General features: G+C 40.6%; 1 protein-coding gene across 1 annotated transcript in view; it reads right to left on the minus strand.

The window, feature by feature from the left end:
* Xpr1 (xenotropic and polytropic retrovirus receptor 1) overlaps positions 1-15,151 on the minus strand; it is a 158,108-nt gene extending 142,957 nt beyond the window's left edge. Inside the window, exon 1 of the mRNA XM_005364008.3 lies at positions 14,895-15,151. Coding sequence (XP_005364065.1) covers positions 14,895-14,963 — 69 coding nt within the window. The 5' untranslated portion in view covers positions 14,964-15,151. The remainder of the gene's footprint in view (positions 1-14,894) is intronic.
* Positions 15,152-18,678: the final 3,527 nt, after the last annotated feature.

The raw sequence follows: 18,678 nt of genomic DNA on the forward strand, positions 1-18,678 counted from the left end.
GACAGAGAGACAGAGAGAGACAGAGAGAGAGAGAGACAGAGAGAGAGAGAGAGAGAGAGAGAGAGAGAGAGAGAGAGAGAGGAGAGAGAGAATACAATTGAAGGAAAACTAGGATATTGTCTCTCTGTTTCTCTGTTTCAATAGTTAAACAATGGCATGTGAATATGATGGTAATTATATAATAGCCTCATCAGAGCTCATTTGCATATATCACTCAAGAGTGTTCTCTAAAGTCAAGCACTTTCTATTTTATTTTAGATCAAGAATCCTCCTGTGAGTTTGCTTTAAAGTAGTTATCCATCTTTAATTCTTTAATCAAAGTATAGAGGTCATTGACTTTACACTAGAAATGCTATTCTAGGTTAGTTTCACAAACAAGGTAGATATACTCTTCCTATATGCATATAGGAATTGTGAGAAACACAACAAAATTTTCATGAACCCAGTACATGTTCAACATTAGAAACTAAGTCTCCCAGTAAAGATGCTAACTGTAAAATTACTCATACACACATTTGAAATAACAAACTTATAAATCTCACTATTATAACAAGTAAATTTGTTTTTTCACTTATGAAAATAGTAAGAATCATTTCAGTGGTTTACAGAAAGTTGTTTTCTTTTTTAATCAGAATATGTAGTCTGAATTCCAGAAATTCTACTTTTCCACAGAATTAGTGGGGTCTAGATACTTGCACTACTGAGGTCTATAAATCACATTCTTTTTTTGACATTCAAGAGCAATTTTATTAGAGTTTAAAACAAAAATCCCTTCAGCAGACAAGCTGTACGTCTCAGCAGCTACTCAGAGGAGGAAAATGGAGGAGAGAAGGTTTAAGCCATGCCACTTGACATGGAGGCACACAGTCACATGGAGGTGAGGGAGCTTAAGAGGGTGTGAAGAAGTTCCTAAGTTCTGGCCAGCAGCAGAAAGAAAGAGACAGAACAAAAGAAAGGACAAAGTTACATCTTTCTGAGTCATAGCTTGCTGTGGGAGCGCCTTCGCCTCCTTCAGCCAATAGCCTTAAAGATACGATGCTGTGGGAGTGCCTTCGCCTCCTTCAGCCAATAGCCTTTATGTTACCAGCCCACTTGGGCAGGGTCTCTTATACTATAAATGCGGCTGCTAAGCGTGTGCACTCTATCTTGCATCCAGCTCTCATTTCCAGCTGCTAAACTCTGTTCCTGTTCTCCATTTATGCAGAGGATTGTGATTTAGGACAGTGATTTGTAAGTTTTCCCTAAATAAATAACCGTTTATTATACATAATTCTGAACGAGTGTGGGATTATTTTGTAACTTCCATCATCAAGAGTTCAGAACTCATGCTGGTTTGATTCAGCTTATAAAGGCTGTTGTTTTTATTTGTGTGTTGTATGGGTGGCTGGGGTGCAGTGGGGGTGAACAAGTGCCACAGTGCCAGTGGCAGTCAGAGAACAACTTTCAAAGTCAGTTCTTTCCTCTCACTGTGTGGGTCCCAGGCAGCAAACTCTGGTAATCAGGCTTGGCAGAAGGTATCTTTAAAGGCTGAACCATCTCTCTAGACTGAATTTCTGGTTTTACACACAGCCTGTGTGGCTCTAAAGCAAATAGTTATTGGGTCAATTTTTGAGACACAATCTCCAGCAACTCAAAAATTAGACCTTGACTGCCAATGACAAGCCTAGAACACTGGCCATCCTGGATGCTGGGAAACCCAGAATCAGAGACAGAAAAAAGGTGTAAAGTAATAAAAGGAATCTAAATGGGATTCTCTGTTCTTGTCATGGCCATGAATAATAAAAGTTTCAGAGCTCTGCAGTAGCCACTAGTCACATGTTGCTATTAAAACTTTAATTAGCTAAAATTAAATATTGAGTTCTGCAGTCTCATGAACCACATTTCAAGGACCCATCAGTCATATGTGACTCGTGGCCACATACTGGACTATATAGATATAGAACATTTCCTCTATCACTGCAAGTCCTACTGCATAGTGCTGTACTGCAGTTTACCTATCAAGATAATTGGCAATGCTGCTTTCCTTAAAACCAATAATGCCTTCCAGCGATAAAACCTCTAACAGTCAACTGTCTCCCTGGCTTGGTAATAAATAATACATTATTACTGCCTATAATATACGGACCAGATGTTTTACCTACAGTATCACAATGACTAAGAAAGCCTCTTCCACAGGTAGAATCTAAGATTCAGAAAGGGTAATCACTATTAAATAATAAAGCCAAACTTCAAATTGCTTTCTTAAAATCCAACTAGGCAGAGGTCAGAGATGTAGTTCAGTGGTAGAATGCCTGCATAGCATACATAAGACCCTGAATTCAAGTCCTAGTACTGGGGGAAAAACTGTGAACAAAACATTCATATACCAGTATAGATATTAGCATTGTCTTTTTAAAACAGTCTTTAAAATTCATGCTTGTGTGAATGCAAGCATACATGTCTTGCAGCACATGTGCAGAAATCAGAGGAAAACCCATGGGAGTTGGTTCTCTCCTTCTACCATATGGTTCAAATAGTCTTTGGGCCGATAGTAGGTGCTTTTAACTGTTAAGTCATCTCTTAGCCCAGCATTAACATTATCTTAAAAAGAAAAAGAAAATAGAACAAAGGAGGTCAACATTAAAAGTAAAGGGGAAAGAATGTCTCAAAACAGTAACAATGGCGGCATATCCAAGCATACTCCAGTAAAAAAGATAAACACAAGGAATTTGATCCATTCAAACAGTGTAAGACCAAGGCCTTGTAGAATGAAATGAGTGCATCATTAACTCTAGCTTTCTAATCACATGCTCAGCCAGTCTCATAATTATCTCCTCTCAATAGGCTAGTGGAGAAAACAGACAAACAATAAGATGACAAGGAAAACCTGTTTTAGCCTAAAATATGGATGCTAAGTACATTTCTCATTGTAATGAATAATTTGGTACACGGGTATTTAAACATCACTCCTTTGTGAGCTTACAATATTAAGCCAACCACTTAATTGTATACAATTGGCCAAGCCCCATCAATCTAGGGTTACTGAAAAGATCAATTCAGATTGGAACTTGGGGCACAGTGAATTCAAAGTAAAGACATTCTGTGAAACTCCTTGGCAACCAGTAAAATGGTGTTCCCAAGCAAGGCACTGACCTCAAATGACACCTTTTATTCAAATTCCAGCGGCATTTATTAGTTCCTGTAGCAAATGCCCTGAGACTCCCAAGTACCAAATAAAAAACAATTCTTCCCCTTCAACTTTTTTCCTACTCAGCAGAACCATTGCACAGAAAACATATCACAGTGATAACAGAATTGAATTTGAATGAGAGCAAGGGAATGGGGTACATGGAAGGGGTTGGAGAGAGAAAAGAGAAGGGAAAATGACATAATTATATTGCAATCTCAAAAGTTAAAAATAATAGAATCTGTACTAAGACAAAACTGAGTTCATAATCTTAATTCATCCTAAACTGTGCAGCCTTGGACAACTACTAGAGTATGAGATATTTTTCTTCAAAAATAAGATAAACACCTATGTCAACAGGCCTGTTATAAAGATCACATGAGAAACTTCATCCAACAACTATATAAGTAGCTAAATGTAACAGATGGTGGGCTAGATACTAGATGGACAATATCTACTACCTGGCTGGACATTCAGCAAGCATCTGGTAAATGCTACCCTATAACATCAAATCTAAAAAGCCACCAACAGCAACACACATCATTGGTTTATATACTTCTAAGACTGAAATACTATGTCAAACAGAAAAACGATATAGCATTAATTTTTAACACATCCCAATTTCATTTAAAATGTGAACTATATATAAAACTGATTCAAGTCTTCATAATTTTTACTATACTCTCTGTTTTTCCTGTATTTGATCATAATTTTTCTAAAACATCATGTAAGATACAAATTACAGAAAGACACATACCACATTGTGTCATCTCTTTAAATCTTTTATGGACAAAGAATGGTAATACATGCCTATAATCACAGCACTTAGGAGGTTAAGGCAGGAGGATGGCAACTCTGAGGCAGTTCTGAGCTACATACTGAGATCCTGTAAATAAGTAAATAAATATTTATAGCCGAGCGGTGGTGGCACTCGCCTTTAATCCCAGCACTCGGGAGGCAGAGGCAGGCGGATCTCTGTGAGTTTGAGACCAGCCTGGTCTACAGAGCTAGTTCCAGGACAGGCTCCAAAGCCACAGAGAAACCCTGTCTCGAAAAACAAAAAATAAATAAATAAATAAATAAATAAATAAATAAATATTTACAATTCATACCCAGGAACATATCTTCACAGTGTTCTAGGCTTTTCAATCCCTCCCAGATCCTTTCCAGGTTCACTCTATAGACTGTCCAATGCTCTAATAAAATCAAACTCCATTAGGTATATTTGGATATGGTGTAGGAGTTCCTTCTGTTTGTGTGTTGCTTTCATTGGTTAATGAATAAAGAAACTACCTTGGCCTTGTTGATAGGGCAGAACTTAGGTAGGCGAAGAAAACAGAACTGAATACTGGAAGAAGGGCAGAGTGAGAGAAGCCATGGCTTGAGATGGATGCCGTTTAGAATCTCCGGTAAGCCACTGTCACTGGCGATACACAAATTAATGGAGATGGGTTAAACTAATATATAAGAGTTAGCCAATAAGAAGTTAGAGCTAATGGCCAAGCAGTGTTTTAATTAATACAGTTTCTGTGTGGTTATTTTAGGTGTAAGCTAATCGGGTGGCCGAGACAAACAAAGGGCCCTCTCCTCATGGATATTCCCATTGCTCAACTTCATTCTTTCTGCCTACACTGCCTACAGTGTCCTTTTCCTTCTTACCTGTATGATAAAATTATATTCAATCGCTTGTATCTTACTGAAATAATACCACTGTAGATCCTTCTAATTTAAATGTCTTTGCTCTCTAGGGCAAAATCAATTGGTCATTCTTTTGTAATAAACAATATGTGTGTGTGTGAGTAATAATACACATATATGTATATATGTATAATTAGAAGACTACGTAATTTAAAAATTACTCAAAAGTAAAAACTCATGCTCACTGACTTTACCGCAGCACCCTGCATGATCCCAACTGTGTGTCATCATGTTAGGAACCTAGTCTCTAAAATTTGACACCCTGCCTTTGCTTTCTAGCTCTAAGCACTTGCCAGCTATACAACCTACTCATCCTAAAACTAAATGTTTCTCCTAACAAGAATAATAATATACTTTGGATAGTGAAGGTTAAAGTGCACACTAGAGCACTCAATAAACATTAGCTGTGGTTATTATCATTATTGTTTTACTGTTGTTTTAAAAAGAAGGGAGGCACTCATGAATAATGAATATATTTAATACATGCTCTAATATCCTCTAGACCAGTGCTTCTCTACCTTCCTATGTTGCAACCCTGGTGAACCCCCAACCATAAAATTATTTTGTTCCTACCTCATAACTGAAATTTTGCTGTTATGAATTGTAATGTAAATCGTTTTTGGAGATAGGGTGTTGCAAACCTCAGGTTAAGAACCACTGCTCTATGCACATTGTCCTGACTTTGGCTTGTCAACTTGAGCTATAGGAGTTAGAAAATATAGTCTTCACGTAACCTATGCTACAAAACAAGCAGAGGTATGTTACAGAGGAATATTCATTTCTTAACCTTCCTGAGTCTTCCTTTAATTTCTACCTGACCCCTCAAGCCTTTCTTTCTCTCTCTCTCCTCTTCTCCCCTCCCTTCCATAACCACTAAATAAATATCCAACCTCACTCTGCATGATATGCCTATCCGTCTGTCTCTCACCCACTGCCACCACATGGTTCGTCACCGGGACCAGCCACCTTTGGAGACCTGCTGCATGGTCTTGTGCACCTGTCCCAGCCTGGGACTGGCTGCTCTCGGGACTGCTGCCCCCTGCCTGCTACCAAATGGCCTGCTGCCTGCTATCACATGGGGACCTGCAGGGTTTCTGCCACTGCAGCTACTCGGGGATCCGCAGCAATTTTTAATAATCCATTACAATATGGCTGTGCTAAACCTAAGCAGCCAGCTGTAAGGCTGATCCCATGCAGTGTGTGTCCTGTATGCCCTCAATTTATCCATTCAAAAACAAAGGTATTGAGTTTTTTTTTTCCAATTCCAAAGCTAACTTTTTAGGACAAAATATTGTTTTTACTATAAAATTGCAAAGAACTAAAGTTAGGCAACCACTAGAAGCTCACTTAAACCACTTGGATACATTTGAGAATGCACTTGTGATTTTCATCCCAGTTAAAAAAAAAATATCTTGACACGGGCTAGTCAACAAACGAATCTACAAAATGACCATCACAACTAATTTATTATATAACTATATTATCATTGATGACTGTCTTCCTTAGTGTATACTAAAAAAGCTAAGAACAATTCATTAGAACAAATACTATAGACATCTGAAATATAAGCTCAAATGAACACAGACATTTTCTAGAAAAACCTACTTATGACATCTGACAGATAGCTTGAGGTTCCACCTCCCTAATATAAACCTGACTAACCAAGCACTACACATTATCTTTGAACTCTTTGAAAAGAAGAACTTTTTAATATATTCATCTTACTATATGCCAGGCATTGTTCTAAGAACTTTTTTGTGGTTTGACTTATTTAATCCTCAACAGCTAGGCATGTTGCATACATCTGCAATCCCAGCATTTTCTCAATAGGCTGAGAACAAAGTATCAAAAGTTCAAACTACAGTTATAGTTCAGTAGTAGAGTACTTACCTAATATGTCAAGATCAGCCTGCATTACATAGTGAGACTGTCTCAATGACTTTGGAAATGTCAATTGAAGAAATGAATTTTGGAAATGACGATTTTTGTAATAGTCCTACAAAAATTTTACTATCATCATTGATAATTTATACAAAAGGAAAGCAAAGCACAAACATGTCAAGTGATGTGGGCTGGGGAAATGGCTCAGCAGGTAAAAGCACTTACCATGCAAGCCTGATGACAAGCTCCATTCTCAGGACCCAGGGTAGAAAGAGGCAACCGACTCCTAACAATTGTCCTCTGAGCTCCGCAAGTGTGCACTCACCACACACACACACACACATTTATTAAGAAAAAACTAAATGACAAGCAACTTGCTTGCAGTCACTAAGCTAGTAAGCCGGTGAGCCTTGATTTGAACCTACAGTCTGACTTTAGGTTCTCTGCGTTAACACACAAACCCAATAAAATAAATCAAAATAAAATAAAATAATGGTTAGCTCAGCCACTGACCAAGCCAAATGACCTTCATCATTTAATCTCTCTGATTCCATTCTCACTTGGACAAAACTGGAAACAAACTGTTCCTTACAGGAACATGTAACCTTGACCTAAACCTTAAAGCTAACTGCCACAACTGAGGCAATCAACAGCAATATCCACTTTCACATTCCTCTTTTTACCACAACTCATTCCCTTCTTCTTATGCTCATCGTATTAGCTGTTTATTCATAATGTTATGACCACTATGAGGAAACATAAATTAACAGAGGTGAATTCTGTCCTACTAAGGACTCTGCTGCCTCCAAACCCTACTGACAGAAAAGACCAGTCATCACTTCACCAGAATAGGTGATACAGAAACAGGTCAGTGGTACTGAAGAGGCCTCTCACTGTCTCATCTGTGCTCCTGTAACTAGGAGCAGCAGTATAGTTATTTAGAAGCTCAGCCTCCCCCTCCTGAGACAGCACTAACAACCTACGAACATGGCCTGCTTTTAAGAGAAATGTTTTCTAAAGTGTTTATCACAAGGTGTGACGTAAGCCCTCAAATAAATAAACAAACAAATCCTGGCTGCTGCTATTTACACTCCCGCACAGAAGCAAGAGCTCCACAGTATGAGACTTAATTTCAATTCTAACTTTATTGACTTAGCAGGTGAAATCCAGGGAAGCCAATTTTCTTTTCTCTATGGCCCTTCACTGTGTAGCAGGCACCAGGAAATCCTCACCCATGCTTTGTAAAAACAGAACATTCTTATTCAAGCCATCTCCTAACTTTCTGAAATAAGTCCTGTGCTCACAGAGGGCACTGCTGAGCTGGTCATGATGACACATGCCTTTAATCCCTGCACTAGGGAAACATTCCTGAAGCATAGGCAGGAGAATCTCTGTGAGTTTGAGGTCAGCCAGGGCTACATAGTGAGACCCTATATTAAAAAAATAAACAAACAAACAAAAAAACTTCATAAACCTACCACTCATTTGTCTTGTTTTTTTTTTTTTGTTTGTTTCCTTCTCTCACAGGTACACAAAGTAGTTTTAGATGCTGTATGAAATGTAAGATCATACCCCTAGTGGTTAGTAACAGATGCACTTGTATATTGCATACTAAACATTCCTCAGTTTTTAGTTTCTAATATAGCATATCAATAGACATTGACATCCTTTATAATTTTAAGAGTTTCATAGTGTCCTAGGATTCAAAAAGCTTGAGAACCATTGCTCTAAGGCATTAAAAAAAAAAGCAACCCACAAAGCATACTTTCTGTCTAGAGAGACAGCTCAGTTGATAAGAGTGCTTGCCTAACACTAGTGAAAACTCTTGGGTTCTTTCTCCAGTATGGTGTAAACTGGGAATGGTAGCTCACGCCTACCAATCTCAGCACTAGAGGTGGAAGCAAAGGGATCAGAAATTCAAGGTCATCCAGCCAGGCTTACTAGGAAATCCTTTCTGGAAAGGGGAAGAGGAGGAAGGAAAGACCGAGGGAAAGGGAATATGGAGAGATTAAGTGGAGGAGTGGAATAGAGACTGAGCCTTCCCCACTTTCCTCTGTGACTGCATCCCACCTTTCTATCTTAAAAAGACCAACTGTTGGGGCTGAGGCCTGGGGACCTGGCTTGGTGGATACACAGTTCACTGCACAATCATGAAGACCTGAGTTTGGATCCTCATTCTCCATGTAAAATCCTGGTATGGCGAAATTCGTCTGTAACACCTGAACAGGGGCAATGAAAGCAGGTGGATCCTTGAGGCTTTCTGACCATCCAGTCTAGCCAAATCAACAAGGTCCAGGTTCAGTGAGAGATCTGTCTTCAAAAACTAAGAAGGAGTTGGGTGAGGTGGCACGTGCCTTTAATCCCAGCACTCAGTGCAGGCAGATCTCTCTGAGTTTGAGGCCACCTATTCTACACAGGGAGTTCCAGTGTACATTCCAAGGTCCTGTAGAGAGGCTGTTTAAATAAACAAAAGTGGGGCAAGGCTTTAATCTCAGCACTCAGGAAGTAGAGGCAGGTGGATCTCTGTGAGTTCTGGACCAGCTAGAGCCATATTTTGAGACCACCTCAAAAATAGATAAGATGGAGAGCAATAGAAGATACCTGATGCCAACCTCTGGCTTCTAAACACAAATGCACATAAGTGGGTGCATACCTGGACACAGAAGTGCGCACAGAAGTGGTCACTATTTAATGACAGAGCGTACCTTAGGAATTACTTAGCTCCTTATTCCTGATCTAAGTTCCTTATACTAGTATAGACCTCCTTCAATAATAAGACTTTAAAAAAAAAACAACCTTTCCTACCTGAGTATTTTTTATTTAATAGTTTATCTCAGTATTTCAAAGGGCTAGTGTAAAGATCAGGATTGCTTTAATTTTGAACTTAATTTTTTGATGGATACCAGACTATCAAGGCACACATATAAGTTAATCGTGGATGTCAGAGGATATAAACACTGACTTCAAAAGGTTATCTTAACAACTGTTGAAATACTTTGGTGAACTTTTTGTCAGATCTAACGAAGTATTGCTACTTTATCTGGAGTCTGGCTAGGGGCTATTTCTAGACAAGTCAGTTGTCACTGCCATGCTGTTCGCTATGCTTAATGCTTACACACTGGCATTGCCTCACAGCATCTCCTGTTGGGTCCCTTTAAGTTTTACTGACTTTGAAGGTTGACTGAGCTAAACTTACACTGCATTCATTTACCTAGGCAAACTATACTAACTGCTACCCGCTGACAACAAACAAAGAAGTGAGCAAATCACTGAAAACCCTGACTCCCTCAGAATTTTAAAACATTTGTGGGAAGCCTACTTGGCAGAGTGCTACACCAATCCATTTACTAACATTTGGAAATGTTATTTCTTCCTTCTCATATGCATAAAATTGACAAAACTAATGGTTTTAACACTATCTTGTCTCACTCCATAGAGTTTGGGGTACGCTGCTTTAGGGACTAAAAGTCAAAAGTACCTGAAACCCCCAGCAAGTATAACTCGGTCTCTCAAATGTTTTCCAAATGAGGACTGAAGCCAGGACTAGTTTTCCATGGTCACCCCAGGTCAAATAAGATTCTTAGGTTCTTATGATCTGGGCCTTCACCCAAAAGCTGATCCAAAATCAGCCTCAGAGATGGATAGACAAGTATAATCTTACCAGGATACTCACCCTAATATACTTTACAGAGACAATAAAGAACAGTTATAGCTTCAGGCTCTACTTTTATTCACTCATTTAAATCATATTTGTAAATGTCAGACATCTCACTAACAATCATTCATAAGCATTATTTAAAATATACTACACTGTACTTTATTTGCAGAAGTCCCGTCAAGAAAAACTGTGGTTTGTGCCCCATTGGGTGGCCAAACTGAAAATTTCAAACAAGTTCCGGCAAGGCAAGTGAACCCTAACTAATCAACATAATACCCCTGAGACACGGAAGCTGCAGCACAAGCTTTCCCACAGGAGGGCTTTATAAGTGAAAATCAGAACAACATCACAGCAAGGCTTCCTTCCACCTGACAATGGGGAAGTGCAGTTTATGCAGTACGTTTTCCAGATCATACAACATAAAATCAGCTCATCACATTGCTTTCTGTTTAAGGAAAATAAAAGTCTCCTGCTGGAGATGTAGTTCAGTGGTAGAGTGACTTGCTTAGCATGCCCAAAGCCCTGGGTTCAATCCCCAGCAATGGACACAAAAGATTTCACTGAATTTTCAAGTCACAACAAAATCTCAATTAAATTTTTTTTAATTTATTAATTTTTTGGCATATTTATTTATATGGAGGATTTTTGTTTTTGTTTTGTTTTGAAGACAGGGTCTCACTATGTAGCTCTGGCTGTCCTGGAACTCACCATGTAGATCATGCTGGCCTCAACTCACAAAGATCTTTCTGCCTCTGACTCCCAAGTGCTGGAATTTAAGGCAAACATCACTATGTCTGGCTTTTCATTAAGTTTTTTGAAAAGATGTTTTTTAAAACATTAATTTTATATTAGGATTTAAAAATAGTTCCTTAAATTCTCTTCATAAACATAATTAAACCAAAAAAAAAAAGACCCACAGAAATTTATAATTGAATGGGTGCTTGGATTATAAAAGGCTTATTTAGAAATCATCAAAATTCAGTTCTCCAACACCACATACAGATAAACAACTTGAAACCCCAAAAGGAGGAAGTGATTTCATAGGATCACACAGCTAATGTGACCTGGTTCCCAATACTGAAACATACAGTGCTCAAGAAACAAATCAGATGTGTGTGTGTCCACACATTTGTATGAATCCAAATGGCTTAACCTTTCTAGACCTGAGTTTCTTTGCCTGAAAAAGCAAGGAAGTAGATAATCTTTAAAATTCCTTTTAATTCCTCAACTTTGGAGAGCTCACTGTTTTATGTTTATGCTTACTACAGTATACATTTAAAAAGCCATTCTTGGTTCCTGAGACACCAAAACACAGGACCCTAGAGAGAGAGAAAAAAAGATCATGTCAACAATCAAAGGCATCAAATATACTAGCCTTTATCTGATCACACTAATCTATCTGGATGAAATTGGTCTGAGTTAGTTTCAATTAACCTATTACAGATACAACCATTGATTCTAAAGTTTTTCAAAGGATTGTGCCAACACTTACTGATGTTCCATTTTCTACCCTGAGATTTGTATTCAGATTATCAGGAACAAAGATAGTCTCTCCTCATTTGTATCCATTCTTGGTAAAACTGTTCATAAAGCATCAACTAGAAGTCCTGTATATGGCCTTGCCTTGTTTCTCTATTCTTTTGTGCTTATTCTGACTATGAATGCCACAATTTTTTAAAGACTAATAATTTTCAGGATGTTGACGTAATACTATCAATAATTTTAGTAATTCAGGAAATTAAAAGTTAAACCAAACACTTAGGAACTAGAATGGGCCTTAAAGGGCTTTGGCTCTTTATGTATTTCTCTATGGAAAAGAAGAAAGCAGGAAGAGCCAAAACATTCTCTCCAGGGCCTCACAGCTAACATACACAAGAACTAGCACCTACCATGCCACATGTATCTATACTATTATATATAATTAAATATTATATAGAATTATAATGCAAGCAAAATGTTCAGTTTCCATCTAAAGCTCCACCTAACTCAAGTAATAATTAATAAACTGACATAAACAAAGAAACTGAACAGTTTCTGTTGGTCTGGGGCACTAGAAGGCAACCTAAGCTTGAATTAAGGGAAATGCATCAAATTTCATCACTGGAGCTTCAAAAACAAATCCAAGTGTCTGTTCTGCCAACTGTTTTGGTCAGCATTATTTTCAACTACATGAAAACACATATTACAAAAAATTAAGCAAATCCTTAGCAAAAGCTAACTTTTTATTATAGATTCCTTTTCCCCCTATTTTTTGAGACAGTCTCTTCCCTGGCATTTTAAAGTCACTAGCATTCCCAGACCTTAGCAATTCTTACTCATACCTCTATGCTATGTTTAAAGGAACAGCACCAAATCTTTAGAAATAATACGCAGCACAAAGACTACACTATCATGCAAATGGATCCAACTTACAAAGAAAAAGCCCCTTATTTTTCACCTTGCCTATAGAACAATGAGTCTACCAAGAATAGGAATTGCATACTAGGAATCTCTCTGTAGAATCAAATTTCAATTATCCACAATAAATGAATTTTTCTAAAAGTAAATTATAATTGGTCTGAGAAAGAAAATGCAGTTACTCTAAGGCATAATATTCTGTCCCTCAGTGGCCAATCTAGAGTAACCATTTAGAAATAATAGTAACCAAATAGACTATGTAAATTGAGGAGTCCCAGAGTCACTGTGGTTACTCCAGCCACAAAGCTGACATTACAAATCAAGGGTTAATTGCATTTTTAAACTAAATCATATGCTTCCCCTTCCAGGCCAAGATAGTCCAAGTTAATTCTATAAAATAGTCAAATGTTGAAATACTTCAAACAAATCATAGGATACATCCTACCACTGTTACTCTGAGCAGAAATCAAGCGTTCCATAGTGTATAATAATAAGATGTGCTTCGGCATGCTCCAGTCCTAGTCTCTCTGAAGAACTGACAGTGGTGCTGAAAGTGCTAGCAGCAGGATGAAAAGCCAAGGCCCTCCTTTCAATGAAACCCACCATCTGGAGGCTAGCCAAGGTTTTAAAACTGACTGAATGTTATTACAAACATTAAATCAACACTCTACAGCCTGAACTGTTAGAGCCTTTTCTTACAGAATGCGGTTAAAGAACCCTACAAGCAAACTGGCAAGAAACTATCAATAATAAGCCATTCGTCACCAGCATTAAATACAGTATATTGTAAGTAAACTTATTTTACAATCTTCAAGATTCTGTTTAACCTAACTACACCCTTCCCCCACCCCCGGTCTCCAATTATTACACTGGCTGCATGAATAAATGAACTTACTGCTCTTGCCTAAACATCCTATCACTAAATTTATATAAAGTTAAAAAGAGATCCAAAATATTTTAATTCATAAAACCTAGCCAGTGTGTGTGTGTGCGCGCGCGCTCCTATTGATTTTATACTCTTTGTTCCTGCTCATACCATAGATGTGAATTCCTGGAGGTTAGAGACCCAGCCGTCTTTCTCTATCCAGGAGATGAGCTACTAGCTTCTGAGAATAACCTTTTGCAAGCTCAAAACCCTTCAGGGACCCTACCTTCTAAATATGTGAGTGGATTTCCGTCTTTACCGTTCCCAATATTGACTCAAGGTTCCTTACACTATCTATTAAATAGCCTCCAAAAGCTGTGGAAGAAGAAACTGAGAGGAAGGGAGGAACATGACTCCTGTAACACACAAGTAAGGTACAGTATTTACATTACAGTGATTTTTCTCCCTAACAAAAAACTTAGCAGAAAATCTGAAATTTGAAAAGATCCTCTTGCCTCCTTCCTCTTCCCTCCATTCCAAAACCTGAGAAGAGTGAAAATCCAAAGATGAGGTTCCTCTGTATAGTCAGTGCAATCAGTACAAAGACTAGACACCGTCTCCTTATCAAAACAGAACTATTAGTTCAATGCGTTTGGAAACTATAACCACTGCATTAGGTGAAACTCATTTCACCAAGTTTCAATCCTGTTACAAAGCCTTTGTCAACAGTGGGCAAGTGGGGGTAAGCCGACGGGCTCGGTGGCCTGAAGGCAATCGCTCGAGGGGCTTATCTTGCAAGAGCACGATTCCTTGGCGAGAGATGAGCGGCGAGAAGCACCTAACCTTAGCTAGGGGGTAATCTTCCGCGGTGGGGACCGGAGGTCAGGGGGAAATGAGAGAAGGTGGCGCCGAACCGCCGCGACCCCGGGCCGCCGTCACACCTGCGGCTCAGCCTCCCACCACCATTCCTCAGCCCCAGCCCCAGCCCGGCTGTGCCCTTCCTCTCGCCGCCGCCTGCATATCCGTTACCCCGGCGGCAGAGGGCTGCGGGGGAGGGGAAGGACGGCCTGGCCGCCGGGGGCCAGAAGCGCCGGGGATGCCGCAGTGGCTCCCCGCGGCAGTGGGTCAAAGTCCGCCCCGGCCGGGGAGCTCACGGCGGCGGCTGAGGTCGCGACTGGGGAGATGGCAGCCCCTTCCGAGCCCGCCCCAAACCCGGCCGCCGCGGGTACCTCATACTGGATGTACTGCTTCCTCCACTCGGGAGTGATGTGCGCGGAGAGGTGCTCGGCGAACTTCATCCTGCCGTGTCCCCCTCACTCCCACCCGGCTCCAGCAGCTACAGGCGGCGGCGGCGGCAACTGCGACTCCGACTCCTCCCCACATGGGCCCCGGCGCTGCGCGGAGCTGCGCTTCTCTCCTCCTCCGCCGCCGCCGAGGTCTCCTCAGAGCCGCCCTCCCGCCATCTTCCTCCTCCTCTCCATAGCCCCGCCCCGCCCCGCCCTCTAGACGTCATCGCCATGGTAACCGCCTACGCCGCTCGAACGGAGGGGGCGGGGTACAGGGCGGGGCCTCCGGGGGCTTTCCTCTATACTCCGCCTCTTTGGGCCGAACGAGGTAAAGGCACCGCCCCTGACCTCTTCCGCCTGTCTTCTGTCTTCTACAGCTGCTTTCTACAGTCTGCCTGGGAAGCAGAACTGTTGTTATTTCAATTAATATTATTACTGGAGCAACAATAATCCACACAAGACGCTTATATTTGCAGAGAACTGTGCAAATATTTTTTCCATCTTAATATTGATTCTTCATAAAACCCTTAAAGATGAATCAGCACTAATCCAAATTGAATAGTTGAAACAGTTAAGAGGCAAATGCATTTAAAGGAACTGTATTTGCATGCTCTAGGGGCTCAATAAATGCTTGTCGAGTTCAATTTAAAATGTCAGTGCCAAAAAATTTGTGATGTTTCTGTCCACGTAATTGTCTATTTAGTCTTGGAGTTACAAGAAAAGCCAAAACACCTGGATACAAACCAGGACTGAGCTGGGCAGTGGTGGCGCACGCCTTTAATCCCAGCACTCGGGAGGCAGAGGCAGGCGGATCTCTGTGAGTTCGAGGCCAGCCTGGTCTACAAGAGCTAGTGCCAGGACAGACACCAAAGCTACAGAGAAACCCTATCTCGAACCCCCCCCCCCAAAAAAAAAAACAGGACTGAAACTAGTCTGTGATCCAGCTGACTGAGGCTTGGGACAAGGGTTAAGAGGGAAAACAGTGCTGAGAGGAAAAAGAATCCTATTTGCATCCACCCTCTGGTGAGACAGTCCCCTATCCAGGCTGAACCTCTGGGAAGATACCACTCCCAGAGCAAAGTACCACATTCTGAGTGAGAATGACTGCCCTAGATGACTTATTTGAGGCAAAAGCCACCCTGGGTGGAGGAGCCCTGGATAACACAGCAGCTGAGATTTTTTCAACTTGTCTGTCCTTGCCCCTATACCAAGCACTGCTCTAAATCCCTTATATGTCCGTTGTCCTTGAATTCTCACAATTTTGATGAGATTCAAAGGATTGCTAGGAAGTATTGTACCTGGGACAATATAGATCTCTGCTGTTGGCTTCCCAACACACACACACACACACACAAACACACACACAAGATTTTTTTTCTCCTTCCCTTCCATTTAATTCATGTCAATAGGGTTTTATAAATGTTTCTTCAGGAGAAAGAAGGGCGGGAAAAAAGTCTAACTCTTTCTGGCAAACTTTTGTACAAAAACCTCAACCTCTGGCGAAGGGTTAATCAGAGGCCTAGAGAGATGGCTTAGCAATTAAGAGCAGACCTGAACTTGATTCCAGAACCCAGGTCAAGCAGCTCGCAACCACCTGTAACTCACAGCTCCAGGGACATTTGTGGCACCCGAGAGCACCTACACTCTTGTGCTTGTACCCACACATATATGCATAACTAAAAACAATAAAAATAGATTTAAAAAAAAAAGGCTAATCAAGGTCAAAGAGAAGGAAAGGAGGAGATGTAGGACTCCTCTTCAGCCTGGTACTCCTCCGCCCCCCTCTTCTACAACAGTATAATGCCAGGAGGAAAACACAGGCAAAGGGGAACATTATACACTGGGGGCACTGCTGCCACAGCACAGCCAGCCCAGGCCTTAATTGTATATAAGATTCAGGAACTGCGGTCCAGTTGAGGGAAAAATGAAATCCTTAGTTCTAGCTCTAAAACCAATAATTCTCAGTTCTTCTCCAGGCTGACTCAAAGCCCAGCTGCCCAGCGAGACACAGTCTTTATTTATCCACACAAGTAGATAAGAAAAAAAAATTGCAACAGGGACTCATTATGTAGCCCTGGCTGGCCTGGAATTCTCTATGTAGACCAGGTTGGCCTGGAATTCTCTATGTAGACCAGGCTGGCCTCTAGCTCAATAGAAACTGTCACCTACCACTGCGTCCTGAGTGCTGAGATTAAAGGCACACACCATCACTCCCAGGTGGAATTTCTTTATCCTGAGAATTATTACAAATGTCTCATCAAATATTTGAATGACGTTTACTGAACACTTACTCTCTGTAAACTTTAAAGCTGAATGTTTTAAAGATAGTATGAATGATTCTGCTTTGAACCAGAAGGGCCCTCTACTTAAGACTTCTCTTTGTGAACATAATCTCTAACAAAAGGCTGCTGAGCATTGTAATATTCCAGTCATGTCCTTTGGGGATGAAGGATAGTTCAAAACGACATAAAACTGTCTTTTCCTGGAAGGAAATCACAGTCTAGTCAAGTGATGAGCAGACAGACTAATCGCCTACGCTGTGAACTATGCTGGGAGCGAGGTTGGATAAGGGAAGCAAATATCTAGCTGAGGAAAAAGAAAAAGATGGTGTCATGGAGATGATTTTGAAATCCAGTCTCAGACAATGATGTGACAAGCAAAAAGGGACACCTCGAATACCTCAAGGGCATATAGCAAGATGGCAGGATTGCTAAAGAGTGACTCAGTGTTATCTGACCCCAATATCCTCCAGAAAGCTGAAACTGTCTGCTTGGTCCCCTCTCCTCCTTGGTCCCTTTGTTCTCCATTCATCGTGTTGCTATTAATAGTTGATCAGACCACAAGCTCTTTGAGAATTAATTGCTCCTTTTTTTTTTCTTCTAAGATTGAGCACAGTGCCTGGCTCTTGGGCACTGAAAAAAGTAAGAAAGGAAGAAAAGAAGGAAAGAAGAAAAGGAAGGAAGGAAGGAGAGAGAGAAAGGAAGGATGAAGAGAAGGGAGGAAAGATGGAGACAGAAAAGCAAGACAGTCCAGACCACCTGAAGTAAATCTCAGGAAATTAAGTTGGAACAAGATTGTAAAGAAACTGTGGTAGTTTGAATGTAATTGGCCCTCATAATCTCGTAGAGAGTGGCACTATCAGGAGGTGTGGCTTTGTTGGCGAGGGTATTCCCTTGTTTGAGGAAATGTATCACTGTGGGGGCAGGCTTTGAGGTTTCCTATGCTCAGGATACCACCCAGTGTCTCAGTCAACTTCCTGTTGTTTGCAAGATATAGGACTCGCAGCTACTTCTCCAGCATCATGTCTGCCTACACGTTGCCATGCCATGATGATAATGGTCTGAACCTCTGAACCGTCACTACATCACTTAAATGTTTTCCTTTATAAGAGTTACCAAGGTCATGGTGTCTCTTCACAGCCACAGAAACCCTAACTAAGACAGAAACTGATCACAACACCAACATGGAGTCTGAAGAATTTTTAGTAAGTGCCTGACTTCTGTCTGGGCAAGCAGTGCACATAGATATTCCCAACACTGACTCTAGGAATAGACCTGAAATAGATTCCTCACTTTCTGTATTTACAAGCTACCGACCGCCTTGAGCAAGGTACATTGACCTTTACAGCCCCAGTTTCCTTCCACATTCTTCCAAAGATGATTAGAAAACAATTTTGTGGGTTAAATGAGACTCTGTGCCGATAGCTCTTTGCATGAAGATGGGCCCT

This window comes from Microtus ochrogaster (assembly GCF_000317375.1).
Source record: "Microtus ochrogaster isolate Prairie Vole_2 chromosome 6 unlocalized genomic scaffold, MicOch1.0 chr6_random_2, whole genome shotgun sequence".
Taxonomy (NCBI): domain Eukaryota; kingdom Metazoa; phylum Chordata; class Mammalia; order Rodentia; family Cricetidae; genus Microtus; species Microtus ochrogaster.